Genomic DNA, 13457 nt, shown 5'->3' on the forward strand with positions numbered 1-13457 from the left:
AAGCTAGATAGAAACAGGGGAGGGAGATGGAAAATTGAGAGAAACGTTTAACATTTTTTACGCCGGTTTTACGTCGGCACTTTAATCATTGATACCCTCGTGAGGTATTGTAATCCTCGGGACAAACAATTTTCATTACTGTCCCTGAAACATGTCAAGACAGTCAGAACCACGTGACCTCGTTGACACGGCGAATGTCGATATAAATTTTTGTTTCTCTGACAACAATAACAGAATTATTGATGCTTATTTGCATGCCTGTAAAAAGCAGCTGCGCGTAGGACCATCATAAATTCTCCGTTATTCCCGCGTGCAAAGTATTCTCGTCGACGATGCGAATGTCTTAAATCTTCGATTAACGGGGCAGACTTCGGTTTTTCCAATTGGAATTTTTTTCAATTCGTATATGTATCTAATTACAGAGCCGCATCAGGCATAATCTTCTTCCTCGAAGTAACTTGGGTCATCACATTATTCGTGCAGCTTTGTATCAGGTACGTCATTTTCTGAAAGTAGATATTAAGTAAGTTCACTCGTTTAATTAATGTACAAAATGTAATAACTTAATGAAATAAACAAAAACTTAATATTAATTATCATTATAATATTAAAATTAAATATTAATTATCATAGTTTTAATTTATTCTATGCTTTTTATATTTTATTTTTATTATAGATTAATATTATTAATAATTTTATTTATTTAATTTTTATTTATATTATTAATAATTTTATTTATTTAAAATAAATAAAAATTAAGGGAATTTTAATGTATTCTTCTTTGGGTGTAACGCACGTAAATACGATATCGTAAATTTTGATATAACTTTCCGAAATTGCTCGAAATTGCTCGTACATATAGATCAGAAACGTACTGGTGCACGAGTAAGGGGTTAAAAGGGCCTCAGGGAACCATCGTTGAGTCCGAATCGCCGTGGCAGGATAACGCGGAAAAGAAATGGCGGGGCAAAGCCAGCCGGCAATTACCAACCAGGTCGGAAGTTTGCCCCAGTTTCCCTGAGCGTTTCCCGACGAGCGTTGAGGAGAAAACGCGCGGACTACCCGGCAACTAGATAACACTTTACTGCAGAGGAAGCGAAGCACGGTGGTAGTCACCCTTAAACCAGATAAATGCGACACGCGAGCATCAAAGTGAAGATAAAGTCCTCTTCTCATATCTTTAAAATTAATCGAGAGAAGAGATCTGCAAAATTAAGAAACAACGTTACCATCTCGACATAGGCGCTATTTGGTTGAATTAAGTGAAATTTTAGTCGATAATAATACCGATGAATGCAGATAAATTATCTTAGCAAATTTGATAACGATTATCGCGCGGGCGAACGGTTCTTCAAGTTTTTCATATTGATCAGCGTAGGACGATAGCATTTTTCACAGCGCTTGGCAGTTAATGGGAAGTAGTAAAAGAAGTTCCGCACTTAGAAGTCTACGGTTTTATCGGATGACTTGACTGAGCGATCTATCTGAGGGACCGACATGGTCCCCGCGGTAATTTATGCCCTGGACGACCTTAAAATCGCGAGTCCAAATGATCGATTACATCATGAACTTGATCTGATGTAATCGGCTGTAAAGGCTGATGATCGAATAAGAATAATAGAAGTAATGTACGTCACTTCTCGGCACACTTTCAGCGGAGACAACTTTTTCTTCATATTACTCGTCGAACGAAGACTCGCCGCATCTATCGAGAAGATTTTAATAAATTAAAAAACTATCAGTAGTAAGAGAAAAGAAATATTGTTTTCTCTCAACGTTCATCAGTTTTCTTAAAAGCATGAAAGATTCAGTCTTCATTTAAAGCTCGCATGCCATGTACAAAGATCTCTTCCTTTCTATCATTATCATGACATTAATTATTCTTCATGAACTGATTAGACGGATTTACGTCTGTCACGACTACCAATTTCCTAAATCAGTAGTCTCTGTAGTAGACGCGCACGTGATAACTACTGCCTACTATCGCGGAAATTTCGCTGATAATTCCAAGGTTCGAGTAAATCGCTCCCCGGCAATTTCCTTGTCAATATGATCACTGCAGGAATTTCCGCTAAATTGCGTTACAAACCCAGTCATCGTCGCGTATGCGGTTCAATGCGTACACTAATATAGCGTATACTAATACTAGCTACGCAAATATTGATTTATTACATAACATTACTAGTTTAGGAAATACATTACGCTAGGAACATGTAAAATTCGTTATTTATAGATTGCCGGAATACTGACGATGCGTCAAGCTTTTACTTCACGGTAAAATCCCCTTTGCACATTCAGAATTCGATTTATTAATCTTCTTAAAGCGATGGAAGTTTGCGACGTTGGAAAGTTGTATCGATGAAGAAATCGTCTTCCGTTCCGCCTCTTCAAGGCGACGGCGAGTTAAGTAGAAATTGATGGAACCATAACAGAGATTAAATGCTTATTGCTCGCTCATAGAACTCAGCGAAACGGTGTTCCCGTAGAGAAAAAAAATATTGTGTATTTAATTTGATGGCGTAATCCCTTCAGTCACGCGAACGTCAGGTTCGCATAAAAAGACTCTTTTTATAAGGTTTATATGTAAGTATCGACAATTCGGAGAACATCACGTTTGCTTTGTGATAGTCGTATTAATCAATGTATCAATTACCGACAAGTAAATTAAGATGTGAAACTTGACATGGGCATTTACATTAATAATTAATAATTAATAATTATTACGATTGTATTTTGAGTTGATTTAATTCGAATCATGTTTCTTGTTATTTGCTGGATATTCATACTAATGTGAGATTGTTTTTGATCCTTGATGAAGTGAACTGAAATGTTCACGAAACCAAAATGAGAAGAGATCCAAAAGCTTAACATCCAATTATAACTATACATACACTGCAAAAATCTCAATTTTATATTTAAGCCTATTTCCTCTCAAAATAATCTTTCAGTAATTTTTTCATACTTTCACGTTTCTTTCATGAAGTGAGAAAATGACCCTGACATTTCTTTTCTGACACAGGAACGAGGATACCTTTTGTTCGCGATGTTGGTCCAATGTTCTGGATGTCACACGAGGCTGGCGAAGAGCTGTATTTTATTTGCCGTTATCTTGCATCCTGGCGTGGCGACCAAATAAACTCTGGCTATCCTACGTCGCGGGTAAGAACACGGAGATTTGCCTTCAGAGAGTATCTGCTCTATTAATCCGTGCAGTCTGATGCTCTCACATGTGCGTTCGCAGCCGGTCTGCTGGCAGTGCTATCTTTGCTACATATTGCATCGAGCGCATTAAGACGACGAGGACCTTGCCAATTAAGCACCGGTATCGACTCGGTTGGTGAGAGCCTCTTAAATTCCAGACAGGAGAATTACGATCGCTTCGAAGAAGTTTTGGTAAGATTTTTAACATTACTGCATTGATGATCTCATTCTTTTCTCATAATTAACACATTTCTTTTATTCTGTAAACATTTTGTTATTATCTACTTGACATAATTTTATTCCTTTTTCTATGTATTGTATTTATGAAAATATGTGCGTGTGTGTATCTTTTTATAAATTATAATTCTATTCTCATATTTTCTGTATGAAAAATAACATTTTCTTGTACATGATTCTACAAATAATTTCGTAATAGATATTCTCACTACATATATATATATATATATATATATATATATATATGTATATACATTATCTTCTTCTGCTTCATTTATCCATTATCTGTTTTGCTAGGTGACAGAAGTTTTGGATGATGGACTGTCAGGGCCGGGGCGTTACCCTGTAGATAGCGATGGCGAAATATGACACGAGCGACGGCCCTCTTGGGCCAGTGAAACTGATGAGGACAGCGAACCTGAGCAAAGAACATGTCAAATCGCCACGCTATCTTAGTCCTCGGTAGTAGGATTCACGAATCAGTTTTTCCCCGTGTTAAAGGGACTATCAATCACACGTTGATTGTTCTGTGGCAAGAAATAAGCAGCGACTCGTGACTGAGCAAAAATGATGCCTTCTAAAATTGGGTGAAGTTGAAACGAGAAAGGACATCGTGTAAAACTTAATAAATTCAACGATGAAAAAGAAGATAAGATTTTTTCAGATCTGCCAAAGAACGAGTATGATAATGTAGCGAAGAAAAAATGACCGTTGTGGAGATGAATGCGTGCGAATATTTTTCTTAGAGTAGCTATTTAGTTATAGATAATTTTCTATATACCATGTACTTCAGAACACACATAACAGGTACAAATGTACAATATGTAATCGCATGGACACGTACAAATAACTGTAAAATTTCTTGATAAGACGATCATCCGGTATGTTAAAATTAAATTATTGTACACACGTCATTATTGCTAATAAACATTTCTTGAAAGTATCCTTTTCTGTGATTTACGAAAAAGCTGAAGAAGATTTCATCAATTTTTATATTACAGAACAAACAGAGCCTTTCTCCAAATATAACAAAGCATGCTAATTGTTTCATTTAATTCTGATTGTAAAATAGTAACGTTCCATTAAAAAATTCTATAAGCAAACTAAAAACTCTTGCACTACTTGATTGCATGTAACACAGATATATACAAACGATCTAAAACTTAAAATTATTCCAATTAACAGATCTTTAGGCCAATTAACAGATTTTTTAGTTCCAGTTTTTCAGGCTGTCTAAAATTTTTTTCAAGAGCGGATTTCCACCAAGACGTTCAATTTCAATCCTCGTTTTTGCATCCCATTCTTCGAGCGCTCTTCTCGTATACTCAAAAGAGCCAAACTTCTCCAACAATTGAACGCAGTGACGTTTCACTTCGATCTCTTTGGGTCGTTGTCTCAGAATATCTGTCAGACAAAAAGTTCATTATACAATTTATAGATATAATTGCATTTACTAAATAAGTCACTGCATTAATTCAAATGGTTTTAATTAATCTTGTAAATAAAAGTTACTAAAGCGTACTTCTTATTTGCCTATCGTCGGGATTGGTTGTAAGCGCGTGGATAATCGGAAAGCTGAATTTTCCTTCAGTTAAATCCTCGCAGTAACTCTTAGTTTCTGTGTACTGTGTTATAAAAAAAGAATTAATCAAGTTATTTTAAATTCACCACCAAGAAGAATGTTCCAACTGTTGTTTTACTTACTTCACTAAGACACAAATTGCAATAATCGTCGCGTATTTGGAAATATAATCCTAAATTAGTTATCAGCGTCGAAAAGTCTTCTTTGTAAGATGAAAATAGTTGCATTAATCTTACCACCAGAGTGAAAAGCCCACCAGTCTCTGCAACATCGATTAATATTCATATCTTTCTTGTGTATGTACTTTCTTGTATATCGAGAAGGCAATATATTAATATATACTTTTTCTTATCATAGTTTTGTAGTCAGCCTCACTCGGACAGATGAAATGGTCCCTCCAATAAATTTCCATTCCTTGTCCCCTGTGAAGTTCCAATAATTGCTCCGCAAATATTTTTGCTGCCTGAAAGTGGAAGCATACAAGATAAAAGTGTAAAATACAGGGTGTCCCGAATTTAAATGTCCAAACTTCGGGAGCGTGTAGGGGATGATAAATCAAAAATAAAAAGTCCTTTAGAGATATGCTCGTTTTTACTTCGTTTTGGAAAAATCGCAAAAAAGAAAACGTAGATTTCATGCAGCAATGACTCGTCGTTCCGGAATTCTTCTGTTTGAAAATCGGCGCCGCGCATACTCTCGCACTTCCTTTGTTTGTTTATATTTCTGCTTCTCTCCTATAAATTCGTCAGTTACTCATCAGAAGCCATCGAGTGAATTACTCCTGTCACAATGCCGCGTACATATTCTAACGTTGAATATGCTGATATGGTTTTCGTGTATGGTTTCTGTGACGGTAATGCTAGGGAGGCGGTGCGAGAGATGCGCGCCGATTTTCAAACAGAAGAATTCCGGAACGACGAGTCATTGCTGCATGAAATCTACGTTTTCTTTTTTGCGATTTTTCCAAAACGAAGTAAAAACGAGCATATCTCTAAAGGACTTTTTATTTTTTATTTATCATCCCCTACACGCTCCCGAAGTTTGGACATTTAAATTCGGGACACCCTGTATATTGAAAAAATATAAAATATATTGAAAACATGTAACGATAAAACTGAAATGAAAATTCATAGAAATTATTAGAGTGTAAAATGTAAATTTGGGTTTTATTATTATGCGGTACTTAATTTGTGATAACTCATGAAATTATAATTGTAAAATGTTTTCCATTTACTGCAGGATGTTGCAGACTAATAGCTCTTTCTAAAGTAATAAAGATGATATAGTTTGCGGTGTTGATCACAGCAGGGATTCCATAAATAGAATGAGCGACAGGAATGCTCCTACGCAAAACAGAGTTATCTTGAATATCGTCAATTCTGTGAAAAAAAGACAGTGTCAATTTTGCAGATATATGCAAGGTGTCCCAAACCAACCGTTTAATATAAAAACTATAGTAGCCTCGATATGTTGATATTAGGATTTTCGTTTAATATAACATACACACAATATGTGCATGCACACACATTCACCACGCGCACGCGCTCACGGTGGAGTGTAATGTATAATAATTATAATAATAAAGAAAAGATTAGCGACAATTACAAAGAATAATATGAAATTATATACACATGAAGATAATTTGTAGATTTAAAATGAAGTAGAATTAAGTGTAACATTTCTATGCACTCAAACCAATAGGCACAATTGTTATAAAAACATAAAAGAATCTGAAATTGTTTAAACAAAGCACAAAACTTACAGAAGACTCGAATTGTGACACATTTCCACAATTTCTTCGATTGTTTGTATCTTGTCATCTGGTATCTTTAACCAATAATTAAATGCCTGTACTAATTTTTGTCTGATCTGCTTCCCAGGAACTTGAAGAATATAGTTGACCGGTTCCAACAATTTCTGCAAAATTTATACCACTTGTTACGATCATATTTTGGACTCAAGACGATATCATGATGCAAAATTTCTCTTTATCATAGACTTCAAATAGACTTTAGAAAGTTTTTTTAACTAACATCGTCCTCGGCTTTATCACCTTTCATCGAATAGTAAAAGGGAGCAATTTTATTCAGACTCATCTTTGTGACTTGTCACTGTACTGCAAAATAGGAAACGAAAATAAGTTAAGTTACTTCGATTATTATAAAATACAAAAGGCTACCTATCTACGCGACTACTGAAGGTAATGGACGATTACCAGTCATTATAAGTAGCCGCTCGTTCCAAGACATAAGCATGCATATCCACGAAACGATATGCTACAACGAATCAGAATTATATCTTAATTTAAGCAGAAACAAGATAAGTATTTATTTGCATCTAATTTTCTTTATAATTATGCCTTTATCATTCCTTGCTAATTAGAACTCTGTCCACATTTTGTGTGCAAACAATAATATTATCTCTTACGCATGATTGCGTAATAATTTCGTGATTAGTCTATTTATGATTTACTGCTGAAAGTTTTCGTATAACTCAGAATAAATAGGATTTAATTTTCTGACTTTAAGACTTTTTCAGCTATTACTTACGTCAGTGATTCTTCTGGATAGATACTGCGTTCTATGACAGCTTGGCGAAATTTCGCAGTCATTGCAGTTCGTATCATCAAGGCTGAACTCCGATACTAAGCTCCCTTGGTTTGTTATATAATGTAATATATTATATATTCACATTAATTAATTAATTGATTAATCGATTCGATCAATGTTTCTCTCTTTCAAGTTCGAGGAAAGATTCTTCTTCCAGTTTTCGTTAAATTTCATTCGGGTTTGTTTTAATGTTTTCATATACCTATACATATAATATCACATTTTTATAATATTCAGATACGGTGATGTTTCGGGAAATTCTAGAGTCTTCATTAAAAACGTATTATTTTTCAAGGAATCGATTTCACCTCTTGCCTAAGTGTCTATTTCCTCAAATATTATTATAATCCATGTTTATCAACTGTTTTAAACAACTTGCATTCTTCTAATAACTTAAAATAACGGCAATTTAACTCTATATATTCGTTGTTCATTGTATTATCAGTATAAAAAAATATTACGATTTGTATTTAATAAATAATTCATTGCATTAATTTATATTTTCTGCACTTTTTCTTTATATGTTAATCTGCAGTTTTGGTTTGCAATACATGAAGAATTATAAAGACCAAATTTGCCTTCAGTCTTAAGTCTTTACGACATACTTTTTCTTCAATACTGCGATGAAAATTCAACGTCAGGTGCAAGTTGAAAAACACATCAGTTTCTGAAAAATTATAATTAATGTCTAAATTGTGTTTTTCGCGTGTTATATTTATCTTCACATAGTAAAAATATGTATTTGTATTAACATTTACTTTTTGTAATTTGTTTTGCTTGAATATGGAAAATTATCCTTCCATGTAACATTATTCTCTCGCTCTTAACAAATCCTGTCTGTATATGTGTGTGTGTGTGTGTGTGTGTGTGTGTGTGTGTGTGTGTGTGTGTGCTTTTGTTGACTGATAATGCATTACTATTTATATTATTTATATTCCATATTTAAACTTAAATATATATAAATTATATTATTTACATACATTTACATATATTTATATATATATACATTTAATGTATATTATTTACTGCAAGTAACATAATTTTTGATTTTTATCTTCATTCTTTTTCAAAAGGATTATTTTGACTACCGTTTTTCAAATTTTGTGTATACATAATGTAACATATACGATACATAGCAAAACTTATTGTAAAGATACATTTTAATGCACCAAGTTTCTGTTTCGTTTTCTTTTAAACATTCATATATTGAGAAACACATTGGCTTACATAAACTGTTATACATATGGACTTTACACAGTGCGTATTATGTGATTATACACAAGTTATATAATTTATATAAATATAAGAAGTGTATTACATAAATCACTATAAACATATATGTTTTATGCGATAAGAGTCATATTTTGCCTGGCAAAGAAATGCAAAGAAAATTATATTAAAATTAGATGCATATGCATATATGTATGATATGTCTTGCATAAAACCTTGAAGTACAGTAGCCTAAGCCGACATGACAAATGATGTTCTGATATTTAAGAGAAGTAAAATTTAAACAATTGATAAGAAAAAATAAAATAAGGAGAAATGTAACACTTATAAATATTAAATCAAATAAAAATGAAATAAATGAATGGAAATAAAACTTAGAAAATGATATGTACATATAAAATTAAGTGTGTACTTTAATTTCAAACCTTCTGCATAAATTTCGCTTTACTTTCACAATATATCTAAAGAAAAATTTATTCATTATGTCAGCTTGAAAATAGCGGAAAACACCCAGCGTGCAAGGTTGCAAGAGGAAAGTGTAGAAATTAATAAGAATTGTTCCTGGCTTAAATTTCATCGTGGAACATTTTCTGAATTTGTTGCTTTCGAAATAGTCATGTGTAGAATTTGTTTCTTGCAAAATATTGAGCTATATATATTATACATACTGGAGTGAGCCTTCAAGGAGTGGGGGCGGCCCAACTGTAAGAAAGAAGCCACCCAGCAAACACAAAGTAACAGGTAATATACATGTTAGTTATAATTTCCCACTCATTAATATAAATACAATATAACATACATGTTATGTAACAATTACATTGTTGAGTGGGAAATTATAACTAACATGTATATTACCTGTTACTTTGTGTTTGCCGGGCAATACCTATTGCCTATTCCTGTCACGCTCCTACCACAACGCTAGTACGTGCGAAAAGAGATAAGAAATACCTACGCGCTATCCTTATTAAGGTGCTATTTCATGCTGACGCTCGACGCTCATTTTTAGCATCAAAACAGATCACAATTGACCATTGTCCAGCGTTAATTTTGATCACGTAACTTGTTTTGACGTTAAAAATGAGCGTCGAGCGTCAGCATGAAATAGCACCTTTTAGTAAAACATAAATAGCGCATATGATTGACCCAAATTTTTCTTCTCCAATGATTCTCCAAGATGAGTTTAGGAAGTAGGAGATTGTCATTGTAGATTTACTAAATTGAATTAAAAATGAGATTTACACACTTTAATGCTAAACAAAGATGAAGCAATCATCAGATTTGCAAACGACGAGAATGATGACATATCAAAAGAAAGATGACTATTATGTATAGGTAGTATTTACATGAACATTTTTCTTAGAGTAGATATTTAGCGATTATAGATTTCTTAAGCATTATTTATTGTAGAATACAAATTAACAAGACAAATATACAATGTCTAATGTACAGTATAAATTACGTGAACACGTTCAGATAAGGTAATCGTTTCACCCGATCAAATTAAATTAATGTATACATTAGAATGGCCAACAAACTCCTCTTGAAAGTACTTTTTGTAAAACAACAAAGAAACTGCGATAAAAAACATTTTCTCATACCTCATTATAGAACAAACAAAATTTTCTATCAACAGTAAAGTGCATTGATTAACTTGGTGTGAAAAATAGGCACAAAGAAATATACAAGCGATTTGAAATTTAAAATGTTCCGGTTAATGGATTTTTAGGCGCTTCCTTAGTGTCCCAAGTTTTCAGCTCGTCCAGAATTTTCATTAAAAGCGGGTTGCCTCCCAGACGGTCAATCTCGGTCCTCGCTTTTGCGTCCAATTCCTCGAGCACGTTTCTTGTATATTCAAAGGAGCCAAATTTTTCCAACAGTTTAATGCAATAACGCTTCACTTCGATATCTTTCGGTCGTTGTCTCAGAATATCTGTCAGGCAAAAAGTTCATTATAAAACTTATAGATATAATTTACTATAAGTCACTGTAGTAATAGAAATGCTTTTAGTCCAGTAATTTTAGTCTAAAATAAAAGTTACTAAAGCGTACTTATTATTTGCCTATCGTCGGGATTGCTTGTAAGCGCGTGGATAATTGGAAAGCTGAATTTTCCCTCGGATAAATCCTCGCAATAACTTTTATTCTCCGTGTACTGTGTCATGAAAATTAATCGAATTATTTCAAATTTACAGTCAAATAGAACGTTCCAAATAGTGTCACTTACTTCACCAAGGCACAAGTTGCAATAATCGTCGCGTATTTGGAAATACAGTCCTAATATAGCTATTAGCGACGAAAAGTCTCCTTCGTATGATGAGAACAATTTCATTAATCTTACCGCCAGATTGAAGAGCCCACCGGTCTCTGCAAAATCGATTAATCATTCACATCTTTCTTGTGTATGTTACTTTCTTCTACATAGGCAGAACTTGCATATCAGTATATACTTCTTATTGTCATAGTTTTGTAGTCAGCCTCACTCGGACAGATGAAATTGTCCCTCCAAAAAATGTCCATTCCTTGGCCTCTGTGGAGTTCTAGTAATTGTTCCATGTACACTGCTGTTGCCTGACAGCAGAAAGTAGTAATAAAATATAAATGCGAGACAAAACATAAACTGATAAAGTGTAAATTAAAAACAGAAATTAAGAAGTAGCGTGTAAATCGATTTAGTTGTAATGTGCTACCTAATTAATAACTTATTGTATAAATGTAATTGTATAAGTTAATATCGCAATATTTTGTATTTACTGCAGGATGTTGAAGACGAATAACCCTTTCCAGAGCAATAAACATAACATAATTTGCGGCGCTCAATGTACTGGCGATTCCATAAACGGAATGTGCAACAGGAATGCCCCTACGCAAAATGGAGTTGTCTTGGATATCGTCGATCCTATAAAAACAAGAATAGTATCAATTGTGCATGTACACATAAAATCTTATATAGATCTTACACTACATTTGCTCACATTAAGATAAGTAGATTTAAAATAAAGTAAAATCAAGTAGAACGTAGTAGCGTTATTTCTATAGTAATTTACTCGAATTATTGTAAATTGTTGATAATTTGAAGAAGTGTTTTTATTATTTCTGTAGTAATTTACTCAAATTATTGTAAATTATGATAATTTGAAAAAGTATTTTTATTATTTCTGTAGTAATTTACTCAAATTATTGTAAATTATGATAACTTGAGGAAGTATACTAGTATACTTATTCAAATTATGATAATTTGCAACAATTCGTGTAAATTACTACAGAAATAACGTTTGCGTAAATGTAGTGTGGTCTTATATATCTTTCTAACTATAGAATTTTATATTCCTGTTTTACAATTTTTTACAATTACGTTTACTAGTCTGGTTTATAAACAGAAACATTCTACTTGATTTTATTTTAAATCAACTTATCTTAATGTGAGTTTAATTTTGAGTGATCTTTTTCTAATTAGTATCTTAATTTCTTTCCTGTTATTCTTGTTATTTGTATTAGTATATGTTGTAAGATGAATCAGCCTTTGACTTATCACAAACTATCGTAACTTGCAATAACTTCAGTAAATTACTACAGAAATAATGCGTAAACGTAAGACTAGAATTTTATGTAGAGCGATCTAACAAAGCATAATTCTTACAGGATGCTGGAGTTGTGGAGCATATTGACTATTTCATCGATAGTTTGGAGCCTGTCATCTGATATCTTCAGCCAGTAATTAAAAGCTTTGGCTAATTTCGCTCTGATTTGCTTTCCAGGAACTTGAAGGATGTATCTGATCGGTTCCAGTAGTTTCTGCAATATTACAATATGTAATTATTTACAATCGTATTTTCTGAATCTCGTATCTAGAATTGTGATGAAAAAGAAACTATTTGACTAACTTCGTCCTCCCGTTGGTTGCCAGTAATCGAATAATAAAATACATCAGGCTTATCTGCATTCATATCTGCAACCTGCAATTGAACAATAATATTCTGGAACAATAAGTGAGTACAAAAGAAATTTTAGCAGTCAAAAATACGATGAATAAAACTAAGTTTTCCAACACAAATTACTAGTGGACAGGTAACTTTTATGAAGATAAAAGTGAGCAGAAAGATAGAATACTACTAAATTTGATTGCTATAAACTGACTACTTATAGGCTTGACAGTTACCGGCATTAGTAGCGCCCTCGCCGCTATAACGTCAGCGAGTGGAAATCAAATGCAAAATAAGCGAATATATATGAATCGGTATTACAGTGTGTATTCATGTCATTTATATCATAGTGAGGTATGTCCACATACCTTGATCTTTGCGATTAAAAAATATCTCCGCTCTCGTAAACATGTAGGGATAAAATAAAAACACTTATTGGAATTAAATATCGATACGAACGTAGAAATTTCTCGTGGCTCTAGTATGACCCACTTAGCTCTACAAATGCTTCAAAATATTTTCTAACCTTTTTTCTTTCATGCAGAAAGAAGGATAGAAGTGTTCTGAAGCATTTGTTGCGCTAAGTAAACCGCACCCTGCAACGCACACTTTAACAGCGTGATCGCAGTATATGTACTACATGAACCGTGGCGAGGGTGTCGTTCGGGGGCGCTCGGT

The 13457-nt window shown here is 33.4% G+C and overlaps 2 protein-coding genes across 7 annotated transcripts; both read right to left on the minus strand.

Annotated features, from left to right (window-relative positions):
• Positions 1–4207: 4207 nt before the first annotated feature.
• On the minus strand, positions 4208–9634 carry LOC105276082 (geranylgeranyl pyrophosphate synthase). Of its 4 annotated transcripts, XM_011333420.3 has the most exons (11): positions 9528–9634; positions 8235–8296; positions 7570–7831; positions 7236–7296; positions 7054–7136; positions 6783–6937; positions 6255–6399; positions 5363–5483; positions 5143–5282; positions 4961–5063; positions 4208–4842 (listed from the first exon to the last, which is right to left on the minus strand). In XM_011333420.3, exons 5-11 carry the CDS (start codon positions 7114–7116, stop codon positions 4649–4651), a joined length of 921 nt encoding a protein of 306 aa, XP_011331722.1. In that variant the 5' UTR covers positions 7117–7136; positions 7236–7296; positions 7570–7831; positions 8235–8296; positions 9528–9634; the 3' UTR covers positions 4208–4648. The 4 variants fall into 4 exon arrangements, with proteins under 4 accessions (XP_011331722.1, XP_011331723.1, XP_019886192.1 ...); XM_011333421.3 differs by lacking the exon at positions 8235–8296 and having other exon boundaries at positions 9528–9632; XM_020030633.2 differs by lacking the exon at positions 9528–9634 and having other exon boundaries at positions 7570–8584.
• A 604-nt stretch (positions 9635–10238) lies between these two features.
• On the minus strand, positions 10239–13274 carry LOC105276086 (geranylgeranyl pyrophosphate synthase). Of its 3 annotated transcripts, none has more exons than XM_020030632.2 (8): positions 13148–13274; positions 12741–12812; positions 12497–12651; positions 11611–11755; positions 11307–11427; positions 11084–11223; positions 10909–11011; positions 10239–10789 (listed from the first exon to the last, which is right to left on the minus strand). In XM_020030632.2, the coding sequence occupies exons 2-8, from the start codon at positions 12801–12803 to the stop codon at positions 10557–10559; spliced, it is 960 nt and encodes a 319-aa protein (XP_019886191.1). In that variant the 5' UTR covers positions 12804–12812; positions 13148–13274; the 3' UTR covers positions 10239–10556. The 3 variants fall into 3 exon arrangements, with proteins under 3 accessions (XP_019886191.1, XP_026828036.1, XP_011331729.1); XM_026972235.1 differs by lacking the exon at positions 13148–13274 and adding an exon at positions 13016–13036; XM_011333427.3 differs by lacking the exon at positions 13148–13274 and adding an exon at positions 12929–12947.
• Between the last annotated feature and the right edge of the window lie 183 nt (positions 13275–13457).

Source organism: Ooceraea biroi, chromosome 9 (genome assembly GCF_003672135.1).
Source record: "Ooceraea biroi isolate clonal line C1 chromosome 9, Obir_v5.4, whole genome shotgun sequence".
Classification (NCBI taxonomy): domain Eukaryota; kingdom Metazoa; phylum Arthropoda; class Insecta; order Hymenoptera; family Formicidae; genus Ooceraea; species Ooceraea biroi.